The sequence below is a fragment of the Stylophora pistillata genome, chromosome 11, assembly GCF_964205215.1.
Source record: "Stylophora pistillata chromosome 11, jaStyPist1.2, whole genome shotgun sequence".
Classification (NCBI taxonomy): domain Eukaryota; kingdom Metazoa; phylum Cnidaria; class Anthozoa; order Scleractinia; family Pocilloporidae; genus Stylophora; species Stylophora pistillata.
Window position 1 is genome coordinate 21,164,446 of NC_142529.1, and position 26,562 is coordinate 21,191,007.

General features: G+C 38.2%; 1 protein-coding gene and 1 long non-coding RNA gene across 2 annotated transcripts in view; one reads left to right on the forward strand and one right to left on the reverse strand.

Moving 5' to 3' along the window:
• The first annotated feature begins 5 nt into the window (after positions 1-5).
• LOC111347353 (dedicator of cytokinesis protein 7) overlaps positions 6-26,562 on the forward strand; it is a 45,656-nt gene continuing 19,099 nt past the window's right edge. Inside the window, exons 1-26 of the mRNA XM_088739778.1 lie at positions 6-119; positions 195-291; positions 1,082-1,260; positions 2,284-2,355; positions 3,973-4,102; positions 4,607-4,689; positions 5,363-5,510; positions 6,207-6,292; positions 6,622-6,688; positions 10,111-10,335; positions 10,896-11,090; positions 11,754-11,951; positions 12,797-12,890; positions 13,246-13,316; positions 13,840-13,931; positions 14,329-14,449; positions 16,884-16,954; positions 17,680-17,830; positions 18,068-18,169; positions 18,540-18,626; positions 18,909-19,131; positions 20,331-20,507; positions 21,768-22,024; positions 22,461-22,556; positions 23,365-23,502; positions 24,378-24,491. Coding sequence (XP_088595904.1) covers positions 49-119; positions 195-291; positions 1,082-1,260; positions 2,284-2,355; positions 3,973-4,102; positions 4,607-4,689; positions 5,363-5,510; positions 6,207-6,292; positions 6,622-6,688; positions 10,111-10,335; positions 10,896-11,090; positions 11,754-11,951; positions 12,797-12,890; positions 13,246-13,316; positions 13,840-13,931; positions 14,329-14,449; positions 16,884-16,954; positions 17,680-17,830; positions 18,068-18,169; positions 18,540-18,626; positions 18,909-19,131; positions 20,331-20,507; positions 21,768-22,024; positions 22,461-22,556; positions 23,365-23,502; positions 24,378-24,491 — 3,345 coding nt within the window. The 5' untranslated portion in view covers positions 6-48. The remainder of the gene's footprint in view (positions 120-194; positions 292-1,081; positions 1,261-2,283; positions 2,356-3,972; positions 4,103-4,606; positions 4,690-5,362; positions 5,511-6,206; positions 6,293-6,621; positions 6,689-10,110; positions 10,336-10,895; positions 11,091-11,753; positions 11,952-12,796; positions 12,891-13,245; positions 13,317-13,839; positions 13,932-14,328; positions 14,450-16,883; positions 16,955-17,679; positions 17,831-18,067; positions 18,170-18,539; positions 18,627-18,908; positions 19,132-20,330; positions 20,508-21,767; positions 22,025-22,460; positions 22,557-23,364; positions 23,503-24,377; positions 24,492-26,562) is intronic.
• LOC148720557 (uncharacterized) overlaps positions 4,788-26,562 on the reverse strand; it is a 486,858-nt gene continuing 465,083 nt past the window's right edge. Inside the window, exon 3 of the long non-coding RNA XR_015993566.1 lies at positions 4,788-5,513. This is a non-coding gene — a long non-coding RNA (uncharacterized LOC148720557). The remainder of the gene's footprint in view (positions 5,514-26,562) is intronic.

The window sequence follows — 26,562 nt, forward strand, 5'->3', positions numbered from 1 at the left end:
TTTTCTCGCTCGGAGATCTGGGAGCGACTTAAGCTCAAGGTGTCGAAAATGGCTGCCTACGGCAGTCAATCCTCGTCTACCGGCTCGACCACGAGAGCGTTTGCACAAAAACTAAACAAGTAGGTTATTTAACTTTGACTATAATAGCGTAATTTGTGTATTTTGATGTGATACGTGTTCTTATTTGATTGCAGATTTCGGCGTAATGGATCGGCGACTTTCAGCACACAATCGAGTACAAGGTCACAATCGTCTACTTCGAGTTCCTTCATACATCTTGCGGCCGGAACGGTATGTTAACTGCACGAATTATACTCTTGATCCTTTTATAATTTATAGATCACTATAGCTAAAGCGTCATGATTGTCCAAGGAGCTCCTAAATACGGTGTTAGGCCTAGGGGCATCAGAATAACGTGCTTGTCATGTGAAGGAAACTGAGTACTTCGATCTAGCCAATTATTTTTAATCCGTTTAAAGAAATTCCGATGGTGAATTTTGGAAAGAAGAGGGAAAAAACGAATCTATTCGCTGTTAGCTGAAATGGTCACGGAAAGCTGCGTTTAAGGCTAAAATCTGTGATGTTTACGATTTCTCTTTCCATCAGTGATTAACCAACTAGATGTAATGTCGTTGTAATGTGACAGGATGTATAGATTTTCTTGATCTTCGAATTTTATTTAGTGCTGATGCAATAAGCCATTGCTAATCTCAAATCGCTCTTCATATGGGATTTAAATTGGCTCAACAACTGATTCAAATTACCGTTTTTGTCAGGGGAAGTTTGGAGATTAAAGCTTCTTAAGTTGCAGTAGAGTTGTTCTATGACTTCCTCAGTCATCTCCAAGCTTCCAGAACATATTAGGACCGCCAGTATACATCCTTAATCACTGACGTAGCCTTTTTGGATTGCCAGATGAATAAAACTGTACTGTTATCAGTGACTGAACGGTTGTAATATACCAGACAGACACCACCCTAGGGGGGTGGGGCAAACAGTCTTGGCTCTGGTCTCTTAGAGGCTAATACCTCTAATCCTTTGTTGAGCCTTAAAAACATCCCATCACTTAATCTTATTCCAGATTCCCCTTAATGAAGTTGTGGAACCTCCTGACTTTGAAGAGATTTTGTTGCAAAATCAGCCTTTCAATGAGAATGACCCAAAGAGTAAGATGCTGGAGTTCCCTGATGATGACATAGAAGTCACCACGATTCCTAGACAATGTCGTACTGTCAAGCCATGCTTTCCCAAGGATACTGGGTAATGTTATTTTTTTACATGTACAAAGTAGCTTAGCCCCGGTTGGTACATTGTTCTTAGGCAAGACACTTTACTCTCACAATGCCTCTCTTCGTCCAGGTGTATAAATGGGTACTGGCAAATTTAATGCTGGGGGGTAACCCTGCGATGGACTGGCATCCCAACCAGGGGAGAGTAGAAATACTCCTAGTCGCTTCATGCTACAGAAACCGGAGTTAAGCACCGGCCTAATGGGCCATTAGGCTCGTAAACAGACTTTACTAATAAGTCTGTTTGAGCCAAGTGACCCAATTCAGCAAGAGCTTTTCTAGGTTTCCTTAGCATGAAGTGACTAGGAGTATTGCCTCTCCCCTCCCTGGATGGGATGCCACTCAATTGCAAGGCTGCCCCCCCCCCCCAATAATATCTGTACCCATTTGTATTCCTGGGTGGAGTAGGTCCTAGAGGTTCTTTTGAGCCCTTGGATCTACAGGGCCAACGCTGATCTCAGTTTCTTCTGCTTGTAGCTGGTAATGTAATAAGTAATAATTTATTGATTGTTGATGAAGTGGGAAGTGGTTGACCAATCTTCTGAGCAACGGGGCTCGTGTGTAATTAAAATGCTTGACAAGAGTGCTTGTCAGAGTGCTTAGAGGTGAATAGTACTTGCTATTCACTTCTCAACTAGCCAATCAGTGCATGTGAAACGGCACTATTCACTTGTGTGGTCTTTACTAATATTAATGTAGGTTATAAAATCAGGGTTCTCCTTAATTTAGGGAGTAGATGGTTTGCTTCATGAGATAGATAGTTGACACCAATTGTTTTTTCCTACAACTTTACAACTTACACATAGATTATTAATTTTCACGAAAAGTAGGCAGCTCAGAAATCGAAGTAGCTGGTTCTTGAGCTAGCGGCTGGCACTTAATGAGAACCCTGTAAACTGACTGATGATCTGAAATATAACTGAATACTAAAATTTACAATTTTTATCTCAGATATTCTATCACTTTCAACAACTTCTCTCTATTTACTCCGCAGAACTGAGAACAACCCACTACTGAAAGACTGCATTCATTGTTACACTTCAGATTGGGCAATAGTTAATCGAAGGTTGGCTGTGTGTAAACTGTTTCTTTTGAAACAAGTCTAATAGTTCAATATATAATTTTCAACTAAGTGTGACATGATATTTACATCATTCTACTCCTTACACATACGTCTATAAAATGAATCTCAATAATTCTCCTTACAGTCTGTCATACAATTCTTGTGTGGTTAGTACAGAGAATTTGGTATTTGATCGACTAATAATCTTCTAATTGATATTTTTCTACATTCTGATTACCTGTCAGCTTGATATTGAATTGATATTGTAAAGAGGAAATTCATTCTGTTTTCTCACTCATCGGAGTTAAACATAAGGGTTGTAGTCGTTATCATTTTCTCCACTTGCTATGCTATTTTGTGTTTGTTTTCTTGGGGTATTTTTCGAGTTGTTAATCATCAATCAGTCTGCTACTTTCTCACTTAAATCATTACTAGAAAATAACTAAAGTGGCACAAATACAAAGGGAAAATATTCCACATTGCCAACAGTTTTGAGCAATTTGGTTATATCAACTAACTAAGTTGAAATTGTAAATTGGCCACTGTAAAGAGTTAAAAAGCTGATGTTTCGAGTGTTAGCTCTTTGTCCTTTGCATTGACAAAGGGGTGTATTCATTCTGTTGTACATTTGTTCAGGAAATCGGGAGACGTGAGTTGAAAAGAAAAGGAGATTTCTTGCACTGTTATGTCATGGAATTAGGCAGTCAAGAGTATTAATTTTCTAGAATGTGTAAATATTTGAAGTGACCGAGCTGACAATAATGCAGGGCTCAACACTAACTTTTCAACTTACTAGCCAAGTGGTTATAGTGACAACTTAGATGCTATGACAATTTCAGTTTGTTTACCAGCCAAACTGGCTAGTGGAAATAAAAAACCACCAGCCAAAACTGAATTTCTACTAGTCTGTGGATAGTTGGCTACCTTTAGTAAGGGATTCTGGCATTATGTGCAAAACAAATCAAAATTATGCGGGATTTTTAAAGAAGATTATGTGGGAAGATTATGCGCTAAATTATGCGCGATGACATCATCGCTTAAAACCTAAAATATAACTAATTTCGCTTAGAAAACTCAGTTATTGTTCTTTTTATAAAAAATGGCATGTTACGCTTTATTGATAAATGACTCCTTCCAATAAAAGCAATAATATGGCCAAAACAGAAAGCAGTTCTTGTGAAATCCACCATCTTGGAAACCGCCAAACGCTGGAACCTGGGCTGAGCTTCATATCGGTTCCAGGCCCTCATCTGACATTTTTATTAACGCCTTGTCGTTTTTATGAAAACAAAATGGCTTCGTATCCATGTGGTTGTTTTGTTAAATTAAAAGCTATGGTACTTTGGTATTTTGTACAACTGTAGAAAAGGGATAAATACAATACTCAAGCCAGACACCAAGATAGGTAACATATATGTTGATTTATGTGACAAATTATGCGGGATTATGTGGAGAATGGCTGATTATGCGGGTCCACACCAGCGCATAATGCCAGAATCCCTGTTTAGTGACTGTCAAGCATGTATTTGCACAGTGAAAAGTTCCTATTCTTCCACAATGAAAGAAATTACCGGTACATTATTCCTTTTAAGGTGAAACTCAGTGTTCTTTTGAAAACAGGTATCAGTTCCGTTGCTCTGATGAAGGAAGACCAGATTCTAGGCGTAAAATAGCACGGACATCCAGCTTTGTGAGAACACTTCCTTCCCAGCTTTATGAAATTGATGAGAAAGGAAAACTTGCAGACCAGGTAATGAAGAAAGAGTACATGGTGTTAATATGATGACGATGATGATGATGATGGTTTAATTCCATACTCTCGCAGCTAAGGCTGAATTACAGTATGGGTCAGTATTATATAGGTACTACATTAAATATACATCTTATTGATAACAAACAGTAACAAAATTATTAAGTCTGTCTGTGGCCCCCCTTAAACCAATCTAATCGAGCATTTCCAGTTCACAAAGAATAACCATGATGGACTTCTGTGGCGCGAGGATAGAGGAAACTTATATGTTCAGTCCTCCTCGCTCAATCATGAACCTGGAACACAGTTCAGCTCTGCGAACCAGGAGGGGTTGCAGCCGAGCCTCATTAAGGCCAGATCCATAGTCAAGATGGGGGAAGATTATCCTAAGTGCTTTCCGTTGTACAAAGTTAGTTTTGCTAAGAGGGGGGGGGGGAGGGGAGAGCAGGTGGATGCAGGGAGGTGTTGAATTAATGATCTGCAATTGTGTTTCTCTTGTATCAGGGAAAGAATGAAGCACAGCAGAAAGTGGCGCAGCAGTCTGGCAAAGGACTGGATGAGCTACCTCGTGGTAGCTGGGCATCAAGGTGAGTTTGTTTGACCATTTTCATTTAAGTGTTTTGAACTTTGTCTCTAAAGACTTAAAGCCAGGCAATATGGCAATATAGTGGTGCTGAGTAAAATGTCGTTAAAAAAATGAATTAATTTTATTAGAATTTTGGGAATGGCTGCATGGAACCTATGTGTTTGCCATCTTTCATGGCACCACACCTCAACTACAGCATAACATGGGAATGCAGTGTTGAATTCCAAAAGGAACTAACTGGATCATTTGGTGACAGAAGAGATAAATAGTGACAATCAAAATAAAAGATGCCTCTGTAGTGTTTATGTACAATTTTCATACAGATTGAAAAATTACTGGTAAAAGCCATACTGTTGAATTAAAAAAGAACCTTTTTCTTCCTTGGATCTAACCTTTGAATGAGGGGCACCCTCAAATAAGTGCTTTCCCTGGAAGAGGTGCTGTGCTTGAGGTGCATAAAATCAAATATTATTCAACGCCGTGGCTCTTCTCTTTAGTCTAACCAAAACAACCAACACACATCCCCTTAAAGAACAGAGCATGAAGCTCTTAGTACTTTGGTTTGGTCTTAATCTCTGCTTAATTTTAAATTGCTTACAAGCAACAAAAAGCAAGCAATCAAGAAAACAAACAATCCAACTAAAAAAGTCATGCAAATATGTTTCTTTCCACAGCATATTTGACTTGCAATCTTGTAATCCTGATCCTCTTTTGCCGTCCCTTCTGGAACGCACACCACCCGACGAGTTGGATACTGCTAATCAAGAAGAACGTGAACTTCACAGGATGCATTCCTTATTTTCTATCTATCCCATTCAGCAGGTACTAGGAAAAATACAATTGAATTTTGATCATTAATTCAGTGGGCAAAGGGAGAATATTAATGAACACAAGCAAATTGACAATATACAAAAATATATTATAAATATTATTATACTAAAAAATATAAAAAAAAAATATATTATATATATTATTATACTAAATTGTCTCCAGTCCAAATTGAAAATGATGACACCATCCTGCATTTAATTTTTATGTTTTTCACTATTTTATTTGGCCCAGTCTTATAAAATCTCCCAGCCAGACCAACACTCAAGGTCTTAAAATAACTGAGGAGAATGTGCTACCTTTCTATAATATCAAGAAATGGATAGACATTCTAGTCTTTTCGGATAAGGATGAATAAACCGTAGGTCCAGTCTCCTGCATCTATTAATTAGTTAATTTGGTTAGGCAGGGGACGTTGAAGAACCCACTCATGAGATTACTGTGATGTGGTCTGGCCTGTTTAATGGGAATTCAGGGGGAGGGGGCATCGTCAAATAAGTTTCCTTCAATTGTTTGTAAACTGCTGATACAGTCGGGCAAAGTCCCCCAAAAAGTGTTGTGATGCGCATTTGATCATATCCATATGTTAATTCGTGCAATATAAATATTAAATTATTATTATTACTTCACCCATACAGTAATATTGGTTTCTTTACCCTGTTTTTCACTTCCTTTTTTTTTTGTTTTTAGGAAGAGGGAATAGAAAAAAGGGTTCCTGCCACCATCCCTCAAGAGCATTTTGGACAAAGAATTCTGATTAAATGTCTTCAGCTTAAGTATGTTTATAGAAATCATGATAGTAAATTATAACTTTGCTCCTGGACTCCTCAAGGGTTGGCTGTGCAATTTTGAATTATATAAGAGAAGGTCCGTGAAAATTTAAAATATTGCATGTGATCTAAACATTTGAAATAAATGACTTCCTTTGTATTACGTTTACCAGCAGTTTACCTCTGAAGCCATTTTGAAATGATGTCAGCAGGTTCTAGAATTTTGAGAACTTTGTAATGCCATGTTGATATTTTTTTGTTTACAGATCAACTTGATATTAAAAAAATCAGCTTTGGAAATGGCAAGTTTTATTTGGAACTTTTTTATTTTTCAGGCTTGATTTAGAGGTGGAGCCAATATTTGCATCAATGGCTCTTTATGATGGAAGAGTCAAGAAAAAGGTGTGGCTCTTACTTAGAGTAGTAATTAAAATATTCATTATTTTGAATCACGTGGAAGAACTTTAGATTTCTAATACTTGGAAAAGGCATAAAATGAAGCATGGGTAAATTTAATTTTGGTGGTGCATAATGGCTCCAGGTTTGAGCCTTGGCTGAGTCATTTTGTCAGCTTTTTACTCTATTTGTCTTGCTGTGTCCATAGACCACTTTGATTCATAAATGGCTGGTGGATTAATATCCTTTTGTTTAAATGTAAATTAGCCCTTCCGGCCTCGTTCTCCAGACAGTACGAAATTCAAAAGAATACATTATCTCAAGTGAGGCCAGAAGGGCTAATTTAAATTTAAACAAAAGAATATTAATCCAACAGCCATTTATAAAAGTGGTCTATTGCATTCTCTTGTTGGTGTCTCTCTCTACCTACATGTAAGAATATTAAAAGATACCAACAGACAGTCTTGGAAAATGTATAGGGGAGGGGAGGAGAATGGGAGGGAAAGGGGATGGGAAGGGAGGGGAGAGGAAGGGGAGGGGAAGGGGAGCAGGAGGGAAGGGGAGGGGAATGGGATATCTACAGGTCCTGGAATGAAAGTGTTTAAGGTGAAATTTCAACTCCTTTTAATATCAACCTGAGTCCTGGGAAAGTCTTTGAAATTTGTTTCTGAAAAAGGATACAAACTCTGGATATCCTAGAAAGGTCTAGAATTCCATCGGGGGGTATTAACATTAATCCAAGTGCTATCATTGTTCAGAAACTGGGGAAGGCTGTAAGGAGTAATGTTTAGGCCACTTTTATTGTGTTACCCCTTTACATAGCCTTTTACAATATAATTCCTGAATCACACATTCAAGTCATGAAAATAAAGGAATTGATCGCCAAGTTATATAAAATCTTGATCATTAAACAAATTCTCCCTGTCAGAACCTTAAACAAGGACCCTGACTATAAAAGGACACTTGCCCTGGGCAAGCCGTCAGTCATTTCACCCATGACACCGAACTGTCGACATCAACCAGTCCGTGACCGTGCGATATCGGCAAAACTATTGTAACCGAAAGGTCACTTGCAGCCAGTGCATATCTCAAACTTCTACGAATTTTGCCATTTTCGTTTACGGCAAAGAAAAGATGATCGGCTCCACTCAGTTGGCTCCACGGAATGTACACCCGCTTGCGATGTCATTTCTGTAAGGAAGGCAAACGGTCAGAGGGCTAGCGGTGAGGACTAGCTTTTACGACCTTTATTATCTTTCACAAAAATCCTCTTCTCATACCGGTTTTGTATTGTTGTAATAAAGTGGTTAGTTTCTTCGACGTTTTGTCTACGGGATTTCATGTGACACTTATACAAGAACTCCTCTGCAATTAAACAAGAGATCACGTTGGATAGAATTTTTATTTGAATCGCGCGCAGTTTCTCCAACGGAATATGTGGTGTTGAAATACGAATCCCGTGGGTGCTCATATAAAATAATTTCGGTCACGGATTGGAAACATGTCTGGTTGACTGAAATCCGATGGAAAACAAACTATCATCGGCTATATTGCCTGAACGGGCCTCAAGAACTATTGAAAACCTCGACCTTTTCATAAGTAGCTAGTGAAATAGGCTTCTCGTTGCAACGCGCGTCTAAAATGTTCAGGCAAAAAATATCCTACATAGTGCCGTGTCAAAATACTTAGAAAACTATGTGTTTTTCAAAGGGACCTATTCTCGAACTTCGCTCTATTTTTTTTTTCCTTTTTTGAGGCTTTTTCTCCCCATAACTCAAAACGTGCGATAAAAAAATTGGACCCGTTTATGTCGGTTTGGGTGGCCGCGTTGCTGGCGAGATGAGAAGCCTGAGCGAACGAGCAAGATGTAAACAAAGAGGAGTGACTTTCACTTACCATACCTCTTTGTTCAGACCATTCGAATAAGTCTAAGAGTCGTTCCATCAAAATAACATTTGCCATCGGTGTTCGACTCGCTAAATGAAGGTGTTTCTTCAACCACTGAATTCTTGTCTTCACGCTTTCCAATCGCTCTTCCATTCCGGGCTCGACCGCCAGCTCCAGTGTATAACTGGACTCGTAGACTCGGACTCGTAGACCTCGCGCCGCTATTTTGGCTTTTTTTTTATGGAAAATCCACCATGGCAAAATAAAATGCAATTTTAAAGCTAAAGACTAGTTAGTGCGCGACCGTAGCAACCGTAAAATGGATCAATTCGAAGTGGAAGATGAGTTCTGTCGCAACATACACGTACACGCATTTACTTACATCTACACAAATGTACATATATATACATGAAAACCACTCTCTCTGAGCATGTCACACTACTGAGATCCTCTAGTCAATGATATCGACGGCTCAAGCAGTTGAGGCAAACGGAGGGGAGTCAGAGGGCCAGTACGACCATCTCTCGATAGGAGGAGCCGTTAGGAGCGCGAAATTCAAATTGCGATAGCCTAATTTTTTGAGTTTTGCAAATGAAGATCAGTATTTCTCCATTCGTCCCTTTTTAATCGTCAATAAAAACATTTTCAAGTGGAAATCAATTGAAACAAGACAAGGATATCGGTCTTCGTGTACAAATCTCTTTTTCCCCCTTCACCTTCCATTAGTCAGCCATCTTCGATTAGCCATGGAAGCAAAGATTGCGTTACAAGACGGGGGAGGAGCTATCCCTTTTATAGTCAGGGTCCTTGTTTAAGAAATGTACAGAGAACACAATAGAGAATATTATGCACATTCTGATACTAGGTGGTAAAGGTTTAAGTTAAGTCTTGACTTGAACATAGTGTCCTAACCAGATGGAGCTTATCTCTGTCTCTGTATTATGTAACGTCTGGGAGTTTGACTACCTCCTCTGGATGGGATGCAGCTATCCATCCCAAGTTACCCTAGGGATTTGTTCAGCATTTCCTGACAGGTGGCAGGTACTCATTTTGTACTTACCAGTACCCAGTTATGTTCCTGGGTGGAGGGAATTACTGTGAGAGTAAAATGTCTTGCTCAGAAGCACAACAAAATGACTGGGCTAAGTGTTGAACCCAGAACCCAAAGTCCACTAAATGTTAACTCTTAAACTCATGAGGTCTGATTGTTAATTCTCCCCTTTTAACTGCTACACATTTTCCTATAAATGAGTCATGTGAGTTTGGTAGTAGATCAAGGTAACTTCTACCTGATAAGTTCGAGTATTCTCTTCGCATGATTGCTGAATAATGTATGGATAATATAAGGAGAAGTTACAAGTGAATCACTTCTGGGAGTTAATTGGGGTTTGGCTTCCTCATTTCCACAGGCCTTTTCCCTTAATAGTAAAATTATTGAAAAGTATAATTATTGTAATTTTTGATTTGCACTATATCTAGATCATCCACGACCAAATCAAGTTTTCTAACCATGTATATATCCTTTTGCTTATTTTTGACAGATTTCTGAGAATTTTTACTTCGACATGAATAGTGAGTGGTGCAAGAAACTAGTGGAACAGCACAACCCTCGTGTAGATATTTCCACTCTCAGTCGTTCAGCGGTGTTTTCTATAACCTACCCCTCAACTGATGTGTTTCTTGTCATTAAGCTTGAAAAAGTTCTACAACAGGGTGACATCAGTGAATGTGCAGAACCATACATGAAGGACACAGAAAATGCCAAGGTTAGGTCTGGCAAGTGAAGAGCAATCTGTGGTTCTGTGTTGAAAGTTAGTTCAGGATTACAGTATCTTGGTCTTGCTTTGACATGGTTTTAGAAAACTGGTGACACCCAAGGTACCCTTGGGTAATGCATGCCTCCAACTAACCAAGTTCAAAGTGTGTTCTGTAAGTTATGAACCAAATATTTCCACTCAAATTTATGGTCCAGCCTGGAAACAGTGGCAAAGCAGAGCTACCTTGTGGAATATCCATCGCTACATTGTAAACTCCCACTCCCATACCTACTTGTTATAGGTTTTGAAAATGCAGATAGGGTTAAGGAAAGAAAAACAATTTAATGAAGAGAAATGAAAACTGCAGCTGTGAGTCACATGTTTAAGGTTGGGGATTGCAGGGTTTGCCTGAGTCAGTAGGAATGTACTTAATTTAGTTTGTTTAAAATCATTCTTGACTTGTTCATGTATCTGCTCTCTTACATTTGAGGCAAATGATATGAATTTTCAAACTAAAATTAAATATTTTTCTCTTTTGACATTTCCCTTTTTTTTTTCCTGAATCCAAGCATAAAGACAAAATGCGATCCACTGCTGTGTCAAACTGTGAAAGGCTTGGCAAGTATCGCATGCCTTTTGCATGGACTGCAATCCATCTTATAGACATCATAAGTGGAAACAAAGATGGACTTGATCCAACAGCAACACCAACACCTGTATCACAGGAAAAAGAAACCTCTTCAGCTGGGACTCCTGTGCGCAGGGTAATCATTTTATGATAAAAAAAATAATCTGTTAGGTCACTCGGGAACAGTTCTTCTGTACAATTGCTGATCATTAAAAAGTATGAAAATCTGAAAAGTGGTCCTGACGTATAAACATTGACAGAAGAAGAACAGAAATTATAGATTTAAACCAGAAGGATTTGTGCAACATTTTATTTTGATTAAAGGTATTTTAGAATTTTGGGAGATCTTTTTCTATAACCCATGATGATCAATGAGAAATGTTTTGGAATATGCATTGAATCAAGTAAGGTTGCTCTTGACTGACAGAGCTTCCTGATTACAATTTGAATCTGGGAAAGGATTACTAATAAAAATATTGTGGTCTAGAGAAATCATAGAAAACGTTAATGTCTTAAAATTCACTTTCAAATATAACAGTGAACTTTCGTATGATGCACAAACCTCGCAGTAGAGAGCACTATTTATGCAATAGCGAAAATCAGACCTGAAAAAAATTTATTTTCAGGTCTGATTTTTGCTATTGCATAAATATTGCTCTCTACTGCGAGGATCGTGCATCATATGTATCTGCAACTGCAGTTCAAAATATATGAACTTCATATATTCATTGTAACAGTGAACTTTGTAAACATAGTTTCTCTCATGCGAAATATTTGTTTTTTACTCTTCTGATGGCAGCAATCTGGAATGACAGAAACTCCTCCTGCGATACCAAGAGGTAGTAGACGTAAGGACAGTGAAAATGCCTCAAGCAGAAGCTCAGTGATTGAAGTGCGCAAGTCAATACATCTGGCAGATATCAGTGAATTTGAAGTTATTCCTGACTTGACAAACTTCAGACCTGTTACGCTCACTGTCAGTAGTTTCTTCAAACAGGTGACTGGACAGGGGCGGATCCAAGAATTTTTGATTGGTGGGGGGTGGGGGGGGTCCCAAGTTTGGTTCAGAAAGGACTGTTGGACTCTTTTGAGGCAAATTACTTCTCTCCCACACCCCCTCCTACCAGTTGCGGTTGCACGTTATAATTCTTTGGCCACTTACCGTTTACTTGGATTCATTAAAAAAATCAGCTAGTTAAAAAGTGATATACGATCCTGTCGATGTAAGAATTTCAGTCTCAAAGTTGTAAGTGTCAGGTCTGATGGGGGGGGTCCGGACCCCTTGGACCCTTCCCCTGGATCCGCCACTGCTGGAACAGCTAATTCTTAACCCTTTGAATCCTAAGATCTGATTGTTAATTCTCCGCTCTAGCTGCTACACATTTCCTTGTAAATAAGTGACGAGGATTTGATGTTAGATCAAGATAACAAATTCTACCTGATAAGTTTGAGTATTCTCATTACCTGTTTGTTGGATCATGTGTATGGATATTATAGGGAGAAGCTACATGTTAATCACTTCAGGGAGTTAAAGGGATAATTATTCAATGGATCGCACCCTGCTTTTAAATCGTCCTTCAAATTGTATTCGATAGGTTAAGATCACCCTGCAGAAGATCTCTTTAATTTTGCAATTCTCAGGACTTGCGCAGAACATTTAAGCTAAAATAGTTCCCAGTCTTGTGCATAATCTGATAAAACTTCAAGGCATCCACAATGACCTGGCTGCCTTCCTTTTGCCATGCTTAAGTAAATATATAATATTCATGTACATGTAATAATTTATACCTGTAGGAAGCAGATTAATTAATGATTTGTGGCATATGTTTTGATGTTGATCAGGAATCAGATAAACTGAAAGATGATGACTTGTATAAATTCTTGGCTGACCTCAAGAGACCCTCTTCAGTTTTAAAGCGTCTTAAGTGCATACCAGGTAATACTGACAAATTTTCTCATGCTTAGTGATTTGATGTGAAGCCTTGATTGATGCATTTCCAAGAATAAATGAAGTAATGAAACTCAAAGCAGGTCAAGAATTGGAGTTTCGCATTTTTTTTTCTATGTTTGTGCCCTCCCAAAACCCTGCAACTTTAGGGAGGAGAGTAGCAAAGAGGAGGTCGTGTCGGAACACTTGAGAATATCTTCTGAAACTTTTGGATTTACTTTGGAATTCCTCATACATCTGGATATAATTGCATGGGTCGTGTGCAAGAAGTCTCATACCTTTGAGGTAAAAAAAGTTGGCAGTTAAATTTAAGGTGGCTGACAGTATTTTTTTTTTTTTAAAGGAACCTTGAAGCTGGACATTTCGCCACCAGGGGACAAACCACCCTACTGCTTAACTTCAGAGTTACATCAGGTATTGTTACATACCTGGATTTTCTTGCTGGATTTTCTTTTTCAACCTCAGCCATTGAAAACAAGGCTAACGTTCTTTGAGACAAATTTTAACTTGACAGGGAGTAGCATTCAAGAGAAGCAGGAGTTAAAATTATAGGAAAATTCATTACCTGACGAGGGACTCTGCGTTAAACTGTGCGTGAAAACCGATGCCGCTCTCATTGCTGAGCGATGTGTGCAATATTGGTTTCAAGTGCTATTTAACGTAAAATTCACAAGTCAGGTAACGGATTTTCCTTGAATCGCATAATTGAATAAAAATGAGAAGAAAAGAAAACAGCAATAATAATATTGCTTGTTTTTATCTTGAGGGGGAAACAAGAGATGCAAAACAATGTCACTTAGCCTCGTTTTGAATTTACCATTCCACGCTAAATACCTCTCTTCGTTGACCATTCAGAAGGGGTGATTTTATTCAATTATGCGATTCTAAGGAGTATTTATGAGGTCTTGATAGAAAACCAAATTGCCTTGTTTGTCAGATACAACCTTATCCAGATGGAAAAGCAAGACCAACCAAAGAGATAGAAGAGTTTGCGCCTAAAGAAGTGTTTGCACCTTATCTTACATTCAAGTAAGATACATCTAGTTCTGCATGTACAAATATAGTGATATTTTGCTTGATCAAGCATTCCACTTCGTAAACTTTGTGAAGTTTAACTGAGTACGATGCAAGGCAAGAAACTTTCTTTTCAACTCACTTCTCCCTTTGGACAAGAGCAGTGTTTGCTTTACTTGTCCAGGTCACAAGCTATCTTCAACTATCTGTAAGCGGTTATGGGCAGCAAAGATATAACATATTGAAAATGATTTGGTAACATGTCCAAAGTCAGATAAAAAGGTTTATTTCCAATTTTTTTTAATAGTCCGTTCAGAAAAGTGAGATCAAAATTTTCTTTCTCTGGAAGAAAACGTTAACCATCCCAGACGTTCCAAAAGTCTCGCTCTGATGACCAATTGTGTTTTTGCAGGAACCTCATGTATGTTTACCCCTTGAGTGTCAATTACACTAGTCGTAGCACATCTGCAAGAAATATTGCAGTAAAAGTACAGTTCATGGATGGTGAAGACTTTGATGCTTCTGCACTAGAAGTAAGTAAATGCGCTACAGATTCAGAAGCAAAGATGTCCATCTAATGTTTATGCTCTATGGAGATCTTTTTGTCGTTTTTCTTTTTTATTTCGGTTTTCCATGATGCTGATTAATATTTCTGGTTAACTAATTATTACTTAATAATTATATTCCTGGATCTTCTATCCCAGCACGCCACTTGACCCTGTGCACCCTTATGTCGACAGAGCTGAATAACGTATGCGCACGCGTTAGGTTTTATTTCTATTTTTGAATGTATATATCCAGGAAAATGATTATTGTGTCCGAAAAAGAAACAAAAAGAAAACAAAGAAAGGAAGTTAAGCAAAACGCAAAGTTTACTCGAAAGCGGCGGATTTGAACTACCTACGTCGCTTCCGTAAGAACGATATCTGCAGCACTGCTTTTTACCGGAAGGCCACCCAGGCCACTCACTTAGGTTTCGTGAAACTCTATCTAAATCTTTTGGTTATTTCAACCACGGGCTCAAACGACTCAAGTCGCTGCCCGCCGATCGCCGATAGTCCGATATTGAAGTGCCAACTGTTCGTAAAGTTGCGACGAAGGGCTAACGCTTGAAACGTGAGCTTTTGTAATCTTTACGGTGGCCAATTTACCATTTCAACTTTGTTGATATATCCAAATTATTATGCTCGTAAAGTGACTTGTTTGAGGCTTGTTTGAGGCTTGTTTGGTATTCCTGGAGCTGTATTGACGTTGGAAAGTGGTTCACAAGTGGGAACTGCAGTGAAATAAGCTCAGAAATAAGCCTCCCGGTTAGCTCAATGGATAGAGCGCTGGACTGTTGTGCGGGAGGTCGAGGGTTCGAGCCCCGGCCGGACCAACACTCAGGGTCTTAAAAATAATTGAGAAGAATTTGCTACCTTTCTATAACATCAAGAAATGGTTAGATATTCTAGTCTTCTCGGATAGGGACGAATAAATGGAGGTCCCGTCTCCTGCAGGGTTGGGGTAGGAGACGTTAATTTCCCACACACGAGATTACTGTGTGATGGATGTCCTCCCCTGGGGTGGGATGGGTGGGATATAGGGCGCACTTAATTTGGAGCCTCGCTCTGTTGTGCGACCCTCACTACACTCTGGTGAAAGTGATTAAATAAATAAAAACAAACATAAGTTCAATCAATCGATATGCTGTTTCTTCAATGGTGTAACTCGCACTGTGTATGCGTATGTTATTGGTGTGCACATCTTTGTACTTGTTTTCATCCTCGTGCTAATAATTATCTCAGAAGTGCGAAACAGGTTTCAAGCGCGGTACTCAGTTGCAACATAAGCATAATCATAACCATAAGCTAATGCGCAGGTGGGCACAGCTGCAGCATAAACATGAGCACAAGCGCTCAGTCGATGTTATGTTAAATAGGGACATGGTTGGTATAAGCAGTATAGTGCTTGCTGATTGCCTGAAAGTCTTTCACTTATGTTTATCCTTACGCTTATGCCAATCAAGTCTTAACCAGACAGTATAAGCATAAAAAGAAGGAAACGTTTTGATAGTCTTATGCATATATGCTTATCCTTATGTCCGTGCGTTCCATCCAGCGTATAAGCTTTTGCATGAACAAAAACAAACAAAACAGCACCCTTTTGAACTTTCTTTCCACAAACCTTTACAGTAAAATCTGGAACAGTGATTGTCTTATGCTAAATCCTAATCAGGCCATATTTTCTGTCTTTGGGGCCTAATTTAGTTTCACATCATATTCCTCATAATGCTCATTTACCAGTCTAACGATTCATACCCTAGTATGGAAATCAAACACCCATTTCTATTGACGACACAAATTACATTGGCTTATCCGATTCACTAGTTGGCTTACAGAGCCTTTTATCTATTCTGTTGCTTCGAGGCGTTGTTTTCCTTGCCGCTTTTCTTTTGCAGAACAACTTCCAAAAATTTGGTACACCACCTAAATATTCTCGAAAATTAATTTTCTCCTTAAAAACTTTGGAATTAGGGAAATGCCTTCGACGGCAACAAAATGTCTCGGTTTTAAATGCCAGCTCCTTATTTATTTTCGCAAATTTCGCTTGAGCCCGTGTTGTTGAGCCCGTGTTGTTGACCGCATACCTTTGACGTTATTCAGCTCTGTCCCTTACATCAGTAAAAACTCGCAAAACAAGAACTTTTGAACGAAAGCTTATCTTTCAAATCGGCACTGTTAATCCCATAGGTATCAACGAACACTTTTCATTCTACTAATTCATTCTTGTTTTTCTCGTCACTGTGTTCCACCAAAAAACAAAACGCTCGAAACGTCAGCTTTCTAACTCTTACGGTGGCAAATTTACAATGTCAACTTAGTTAATAAAACCAAAATACCTTGTTACCCCCACTGACGCAGCACTACAGTTTCTTTAGAAACTTACCGCCTTGGTTATTTTAATTGTTCCAAACTTTTTTTCTAGTGTGTGTTTGGAAAATCAAGCTGTGCTGCTATGCAGAAAGATGCCTGGTCACCAGTAACTTACCACAATAAGTGAGTCATTTTGCACCCGATCTATCGAACCAACTTTTCTGTAAAGACTTCTTCACTATTTAATTCTCAGACTTCCAAGTACACTACAATAACACGAATTGAACTTAGAAATTCTCTGAGAGCTTTAGCGAACTGCGATAAACACGCACGTTCAAGAAAAACCTCATCTTCTTCTTGAACTTCGCACTCAACAAACTGTCTCACGAAAAAGGGTAATTGACATCTGACATTAATATTCCAGCAGACACGCTGTATTTGTAATAGTTATGCGTGGCCGATTGTCTCACTAGCACGTGCACCAATGTTGCGCCCTTCAAAAGTGAAAATAACACAATAGAAACGACATCTTCTAAAGAATTCAATAATTCTACCCAAATCTGGTGTCAATTTTGCCTCTGAATTTATTGAACTTTGTAATCATTCAAACGAATTTCGTTTTACCTTGAAGTTTGAGAAATTTGGATTTCCACATTGGTGAAACTATTGCTCTACACCTACTAATACTTTACACAGAGAAATTAGGTCAATCATTTAAAAATGGACAAGATGCAATGGGCTAGTTTCCAAGAAATAGGCTTGACAAGCATTCAATTCAAGATAAAACAATGGTACAAGTATTTTATTGCTTGATTTGTTTATTTGACGAAATTTGGGCAAGGCTTTTTTATACACTGAATAGACTGTAAACAATTTTTTTGTTTGTTTGTTTATTTTTTTTATCTAAGGTGCCCAGACTTCTACGAAGAAGTGAAGATAAAATTACCAGCACATCTGACAGATAAGCATCATCTACTGTTCACGTTTTATCACATCAGCTGCTCAACTGGGAAGAAGCTTGAAGAGAAGGGACCAGTTGAAACACCGATAGGATACACAGTATGTCAAGTGCATTATAATTTTATCATTTTTTTAAATTTTATCACTTCCTCTACCTAAGCCCAACTGTTGTCTTGGCACTGGGTAGATAAATTTTAGACTACAAGAGTGTTTAATTTTGAACAAATTATAATTATTCTTAATAATTTTCTTCCGATGGCACAGGTGGCCTGACCAATTAACTCGATAGGAAACAATATTAGACAGGACGTTATCTAATAATTTTTTTCCTTTCAGTGGATCCCTGCTATAAAGGAAGGCCGCTTAAATCTGGGTGAATTCCATCTTCCTGTTTCTTTGGAAAGACCGCCTACGAGTTACAGTGTGCTATCACCGGAAGTGAGTTCTGTGGTTTTAAACAACACATAGGAACTTGTTGTGATAATTATAGTTTAACAAATGCTGTACGAGGGCAACTGTCGAAAGTAGACCACGGTTGCGTTGGTTTTGCGTTACTTCGCTTTATGATTGATCCAGAAAATTCGCGCCTTCCTCTCAACCAATAAGATGCAATAACGACTTGGCCGCTAGCGTTTTCCCGCGCTTTGAGTTGTTGGATTGTTTTTGTTTTTACTTTGAGTTCTCATTGGCTCCCAAACGTATTCTTCTTTCTTTTGATGAACCGCTTTGTTTACTTTTACATAACGCAATCAAAAGCGCTCAATTTGCTACCTGCACTAATTTGTGCGATTGTTTTTGCTATTTGAAGGTGCAACTTCCCGGTATGAAATGGGTGGAGAGCCACAAGGGTGTATTTCATGTTGCCGTCAGGGCTGTATCTTCCATTTACACACAGGTAATTGAAGAAGTTAGAGCTTTTATAAAAGAAATTAGGGATCATTGTTAATATATGAAGAATTACACACCCACTCTACCCCTCTGACCTAAAAACAGTGAACTGTTAACAAGTGTGGGTTGTTGTTGGGTCAGGGAGGGATGGGTGTGCAGCTGCTTCGACGCTGGCTTTGTTCCATTGTTGTTTTGGTGATTTAGAGATATGTCATTTGATTGGTCAAAATGAATGCTTTATTTTTGTTACTGTGTGGTATTGAATTACCATGTTTACCTCTTTTTCCAGGATATTCCCATTCACAAATTTCTAAAGGTCTGTCATCAGATAGAAGGACGAGTGGTGTCGTCACCAACTCGGAGCTCAGAGGGAAACCTGGAATCTGTTTTGCGAAAAAGCATTCTTGACTTGTCTAAGGCACGAGAAGAACCCCTCGTGAGGTTCTTGTACCTGATTCTGGATAAGCTTATTTTGCTGCTTGTAAGACCACCAGTTATCTCAGGGACTGTAGGTAAAATAAACCATCCTTTAAAGCACATTGCAATTAAAGTGCACCTAAACCCCCAAATTTTTTTTTTCGCTCGACGAAATAAGCGTATTTTTTGGAGTATTTCTGTGCAAAAATTTTTTTATTTGTTCAAATCTTTCAATTTTCTGTGCCCAGTCTAAATACGGAAAAATCGGCCGCCATTTTGCCCCACGGCCAAGTTTAAAGAGGAATGGCTCTAGCGGGTAATGTGACGTCAAATCGAGAACACGAAAGTCTGCATTTCACACATTTTCACTTGTTTGGGAAGGTTGTAGTCGATATTGTCCGAAAATATGCCGACTAATTGTGTTGTAGAAGGATGTAGCAACGTGCGAAATTTGCAAGAGGGTATCGCGCTTCATACATTCCTCATACAACACACCTAGTCGGCATATTTCGGACAATATCGACGACAACCTTCCCAAACAAGTGAAAATGCGTGAAATGCAGACTTTCGTGTTCTCGATTTGACGTCACATTACCCGCTAGAGCCATTCCTCTTTAAATTCGGTCGTGGGGCAAGATGGCGGCCGATTGTCCCTATTTTGACTGGGCACAGAAAATTAAAGATTTGAGCAAATTTGCACAGAAATACTCCAAAAAATAAGCTTATTTCTTTGAGCGAAAAAAAACTTTTGGGCTTAGGTGCACTTTAAGTGTGGTTAAACAAAGCATAAGTCATTAGAGTGGCTTCCAAGAGCAGCAATTTCGCAGCGAGCGCTTGGTTCTCTCATGTTAAAGAGCGCCGAACTACCGTGCGGGAGGTCTTGGGTTCGAGCGCCAGACCGGACCAACACTCCTGGTCTTGAAAATAACCGAGGAGAACGTACTGCCCTTGATCTGGCATCCGCAGTTGATTAGACAATCTAGTCTCTGATAATGACGGGAAGTCATAGGTCCCGTCTACTTTACATCTTCTCTGTGCTGTTCAGCAGATAACTTAGCTCATGGGGTCGTGGTGTGGCCTCATTATTATTTATATAATATTTTTTATACTGGGCCAACATTTCTAGATATCGCAAATAAACTAATAAATAAAGAAGAGCACTAAGCAGAAACAAGCTTACTGTCCAAATTACTGGAAAATGTTAGTGAGCAAGCCCATCAAACCTCAAACATTAAATCGTTATTTTTTTTTTCTTATTTATCCCATGCTAATGGATTTTTTTTCTTTCTCTTAGTAAACATTGGACAATCAGCTTTTGAGTCCTTAACACAGATTGTCCATCGACTTCATGTGCTGCTAGAGAACAGTCAAGATGAACATGGCCGTAATCAGTTGCTGGCTTCGTACATCACTTATGTCTTCTCTGCTCCATACAATCATTCCCCACCATCGTCTCCTGATCATTATGCAGGTTGACTATTTTATTTGTCATTATTGATATCGTGAGAGACTCTGTGGCCTAGTGGTTTGTGCTTTGGACTCTGGATCGAGAGGCCCGGGTTCAAAACCTGGTCGGCCAATGTGTTGTGTTCTTGGACAAAAGAATTTATTCAGTTATTCATTTATTCATTTATTTACACAGTGCCAAGTTCCTCACGGTGCCTCTCTCCACCCAAGGCTGGGTTGTTCAAATCTGGGTTAAGATAACCCAGGATTAGTGTGAATTTTGGTTTCAGATCTGAGAGCTGTAAAAGAAAATTCAGCTCAATTCCATTAATCTACAGTTTGATGATTGAATGTTCTAAAAAGAATTGGGAAAATTATCCCAAAACGGCATTTGAACAGAGAAATACAGAAACCAGGGCCGGGCTGTTCAAAGCTGGGTTAAGGTAACCCAGGTTTAGTGCGGAGTCTGGTTTCAGATCTATAAAGTTTAAACACGAAGGCGCGCTATAAAAGGAGCCTTAGGTCCCACTGGACCATTTGTCAATGTACCGTCGTGTGATGTAGAACTCTTAGAGTCAAGTCAGCTTGAACTACAGCTACTCCAAAGCAGTGAACAGCGGGTGCATATTCCTCAAAATTGTTTTGTCTTCATCACAATACAAGAATTTTTGAGATTTGTATTTCCTTTCTCCAATATAAACTGCCTTTATTTGTGGCGGTAAATTTGTGATCGAAGTAGGTGGTTCGCACGTTACCTCATGCCACCATGCTGGTGGAAGTAAACAATAGATATCTCATTAGCTCCTTTTGTTCGTCTACCAGCATTTAAATTTGACCCGCACACGTCAACGGTGAGTGACAAATGAGCCTAGGTCTTCTCAGGGAAGACTTCCTTATAAAGCGCGCCTTTGTGTTTAAAAGAAAATTTAGTACAACTCTCTTTGTATACAATTTGATGATTGGATGCTCTGAAAAGGATGGAGAAAATTATCCCAAAAAGGCTTTTGAACAAAGGAATAAAGAAATCTAGATTAAAATTTAACCCTGTGTGAACGCTAATCCGCCTTCGAACAACTGGGCCCTGGGTTAAAAATTTAACTCCGGATTAGTGCTAAGCGGCCCTCGAACAACTGGGCCCAGGTGTATACATGGGTACCCGGGAATTGTCAGGGAAGCGTGAGGAAATATTGGGGGATAAGCGCTTTTGCATGAGGTCTTGTTGGGTGGACCACACCCTTGAGCACAGATTGAACCTTTACCCACCAATTTTCTCCTCTCATTAAAGAGCCAGCACGTTCAGCTAGTATACCAGTTGGGTTACAAAGTAAAGCGAGGCAGACGGTATCAAGCAGCAATCCCCAGCTGAACTTGGCTGACGAGCAGCAACCTTCATATGCAACTGAAGAGTGGGTATGTGAGGGTGAGGAACCAAGAATGTCTGAGGTGTTGATTATGCCTGGAAATAGAAACAGTATGGCAGAGTCACGTCCCAGTTCTATGGCTGTTTCTGGTTTTGTTCTTAGCAGCAGTACTAACAGGAAGGTATGTGACCACGTCGACATTTTATTATCTCATTTGACATCATGGGAATGATTTTAAGTTACCTAGCGGGACATGACGCTATTGTATCGACAATACCGATCCTAGCACTATGCAGGACGCTCGTCATATATGAACTTCATAATAGGCCTTGCTCACCATATAGATTCTCTGTGGCTCAGTGGTGGAGCATCGGAGCGCGGAATCCGAAGGTCTGAGCTTCTGTTCCTCACGGAGACTCAAACCTTTCTCTTTGTCCCACGCTTGTGACAAGATGAACAACATCTTTCTCTATTTCTTTACCCAACTCAAAGTGTACTATCTTTCTTATTCTATTTATCGTCTCCCATTTAAAACAAATACCTCTACATGACAAGTCTAAGGTTTATTTCGATGATGTTCAGAATTTTCTTTGTATGACATTTGTTGTTTTCAATAGCTGGTGCACGAGGAGTTAGCTTTGCAGTGGGCTGTGGCAACTGGACCTGTCAGAGCAATAGCGATGGGTCATGCGTGGTTCTTTTTCGAACTGATGGTAAGCTGATCTCAGCTATTTTTTTCACGTTTGTTGCAGCAATGAACTTTCTAACGTAGCACAAACAATTTTAACTCAAAGCAAATCTTGTCTGAGTGTTATGAAACCAAAAAAGTCTATGAAAACTCAAGAAAAAAGAAGCTAGATAATTTGGTTTTATCAACAAAGTCAATAATGTAAATTGGCCACCGTGAAGAGATTCTAAATTAAAGCTGACTTTTCTTGCTTTAGCCCTTCAGAGCGAACAGAGGAATTGTGGGTTGTATGAATTTAGATGGAGTCCCAAGCTATTCAATGGAATGCGTTCGTTGATCCCGTGGATATTAAGAATGTTGATTTGAAAGATAAATGTTTCTCTAAATTTTTGCGGCTTTCCGAACAGTCTAGATGTAGGAAAGGTCACAGACAGTCATATGCTACTTTAGCAACATTGCATTATCGACTCAATTGGTGAAACATGACAGCATATACGAAGTTAAGGTGGTTTTAGTTTTGTATCTGACTGGTTGAGGGTTTGGCTGGAATTCTTGATCAACAACAACAACACACACACACACACAACAAATAAATAAATAAATAAACGAGAAAATAAAGATAAATAATAAATAATAGTAGTGATAATTATGTTGAAGATTTAACTGAGCCAGTCACACAAGAGATTTTTAACAGGTCAAAGAGAAAGCTAGTTAGTTGAAATAAAAATATAATACACGAAAAACAGTACAATCCCACTACCAGAGACATGCCTTTGAAATTTGATGTACATAGGTGACTCATTACAGTGTTCTTTTTTTTATGATATTGACAGTTTAAGAGTATGGCACAATACCTGGAAAACACAGACAAGTTTTTCTGGACAAGAAAAAGCCGGTTTCCTGACCAATTTTTAGGCGACGTACGCGCAATGGTGAACTCTACAGTTTTGGAGATAACTGATAAGGTTGAGGTAAGATTTGCGAGACAGTAGTCATTTAATGATACTGTCACGTGCGTCTCGCCAGTGTCTGAACAACTGCACACCCACCCCTCCCCTCCCCTAACCTAATCCTGTTATCAGTTGACTGTTGTTGGTTTAGGGGAGGGGTGGGTGCACAGTTGCTTAGATACTGAAATTTATCTGTATAATCAAGGCCAAAAAGTATGAAATTCTCTGTCTTTTTTTACAAGGAAATACTAAATCCATTTACTCCCCTTTCCTTGTAGTTTGGGAGCAGATACCAAATTAATCATTTTTGTTCAACCATTGCCACAGAAAAGGTCTGACACTTGCTTCTAATAGAGAGAGACCTCTTGATCAACTTGAGGTACTTCGTAGAGTTGAATTGGGGTATAAGTTTCAAAATACAGGGTATCTGCTCCCTGACTATTGTGTTCATGGCGGGGGGGAGGTGAGAGAATGCCTTGGTAAGGTTTTTATCTATTTATTTACTTGTTAAAATTCTCAGTTTTAATGTTTACGCTTGCTCTGAAATATGCTGGTTGTTATTACCTTCAACGTTTAGCTTTCAGCCACTCCTCTCAACAAGGGTTGGTTGGGTGAGAGCTGTCACTTTGCTTCAGAAATTGGGGATGGGTGGGTGAAGGAAAACCAACCAGTTTTAGAATTATTTTATCATCCTTGCTGTTACGTATTTTCTCAGACCATTCACAGGTTCATTTTCCTTTGGTTTCGTTTTGAAATCATCTTGTAATTGCTATCAGTGTTAACTTTTAAAGCGTTCGAACAGAAAAGGTATTTTCGTTCAAACTTGATATCAACACTTCGTATATGATATTTTTATTCTTTATTGACTGTCTTTAGTTTTTTCGTCTTAATTGCAGGATTCTGCTCTCTGCCGGAGGCTGAATTCCAGTCTAGCTTTCTTCTTGTACGATCTTTTGTCTTTGATCGACAGAGGCTTTGTGTATGAGCTAATCCGGCACTACTTTAAAGAGGTATACAAATATCTCGTTTAAGCCCGAATCCTAGCTTAAGTCTCTGCTCTTAAGAGAGTTGCTAGCAGGGACAGATACAGGTAGTTTTGGCAGGAAGGGGAGGGGCAGACTTTGAATCAGAAAATAAAGAATTTCATTTTAATATTAATATTATTATTATCATTATTGTTATTGGTATTATTATTGTTATTATTTTTATTTTTAAAAATCGAGTTTCCAGATGGGGTTTGAACCCACGACCCTCCGTGATCTAGTCGGATGCTCTAACCACTGAGCTACAGGAGACTCTATGGTGAGCAAGGGTCAATTAGTGGGTATTGACTGGAACCGCATCACGCGGCTACACAGCCAAACATCAGCTAGCGCATAGAAGCTCACTAACAGCATCACGCTGTCACATTAAAGCATCACATGCATTAAAGCATCATTTATTATTGTTATTATTATCACTGTTATTACTATTATTGTTATTATTGCTCGTACGATGCGCCCTCTTATGCTTAAGAGGTACAAGAAAGAAGGGAAGAACATTTGAGACATTCGATACAGATTTTTCAATTGACAATGGTATGGCAAATATAGGCTAGACATTATTAAAATTTGTTTTTACAGTTTTATTAGAATAAGAGTGTCATTTCCCTTCTCGTATAATTTTTTTAATGTAATTTACTTTTATAACGATAATTTCGATGCACGTTTTCTGAAATTCTTTCAATACGAACTAGTAGTTGCTTTCGCGATTTTTATATTTAGTTCGTTTTTGTTATCAAAGTTAGTTTAGGTCTGATACGAGTCTGATCCAAGAGAACCGAATTATTATGATTATTGTTGTTGTTGTCATCATCGTTACTAACCGAAGCGTGTATTCAATAGCTTTTCTTAGATTTTTATCAGACATTTTAAGCCTTTTAACATGATTTTTGCAAATTTTTAGTGATTATGGTAAATAAAGGACCTTTTTTTACCTATATTGCAGATATTATTATTATTGTTATTGTTCAAGAGAACGTGACGTTGCGTTACATTTATGGTATTTTTAAAATGAGTGACAGGGATCAAATGTCAATTACTTTTACTTCATTCGAGTTTTTGCCTTGTGTAGATCGAGTATTCGCCGTGGAGGTTTTGTTCTTAGTCAAAATAAAGTAAAACGTTGAGTTTAACCGCGGATTTATTGAGTCGTTTTTAACAGTTATTATTATTATTATTGTTGTTATTATCATTATTATTGTTATTATTATTATTATTATTATTATTGTTATCATCATTGTTGTTATTATACTATGTCCTGGATTAGAGCCAAAATGCTATGGCGAATATAGGCTAGACATTTTTAAAATTTGTTTTTACACTTTTTTAGAGTAAGAGGGTCATTTCTCTTCTCATATACTTACTTAATGTAATTTACTTTTAAAGGATAATTTAGATGCAATATTATTGTTATTATTATTAATATTGTTATTATTGTTATTGTCATTTTTATTGTTATTATTATTATTATTGTTATTATTACTATTGTTATTATTATTATTGTTATTATTATTATTATTGTTATTATTATTATTAATGCACTATACACTTCTGAATGCTTCAGATTTCAGATTACAAATGAAATTGATACAGGACGCCAAAGGCGTAGCCTGTTCAAATTGTCACTACTGCATAGATAAAGCTAAACTTTAAAAAAAATTCTTGTTAATATTATTATTATTATTATTATTAATGATTTTTAGCAGCCTTGTATAAAGGGTTCTAGATTTGCCATTCACCTTTCTCTTTTCTGTATAGTTTTAGATATGCTTTTACTTATCAGATTATTAGACTTTGAATCTGTTCAGATTTGACTCAGTTTTTTATAGTTTTCCAGACGCTTTGACAAAAAAAAAAGGAGTAGATGTAAGCCGAAAGCGAGTTATTTTGGATTGTTTCTTACGCTGTTAATATTTTGTATTGTAGAGGATTTTATGGAAATTATTGCTAAATAAAGATTGTTATTATTATTTTAAAAATAGTTATTATCATTATCATAATTTTTTTTAAATAATAATAAATCCTTTATTTACCACAATCA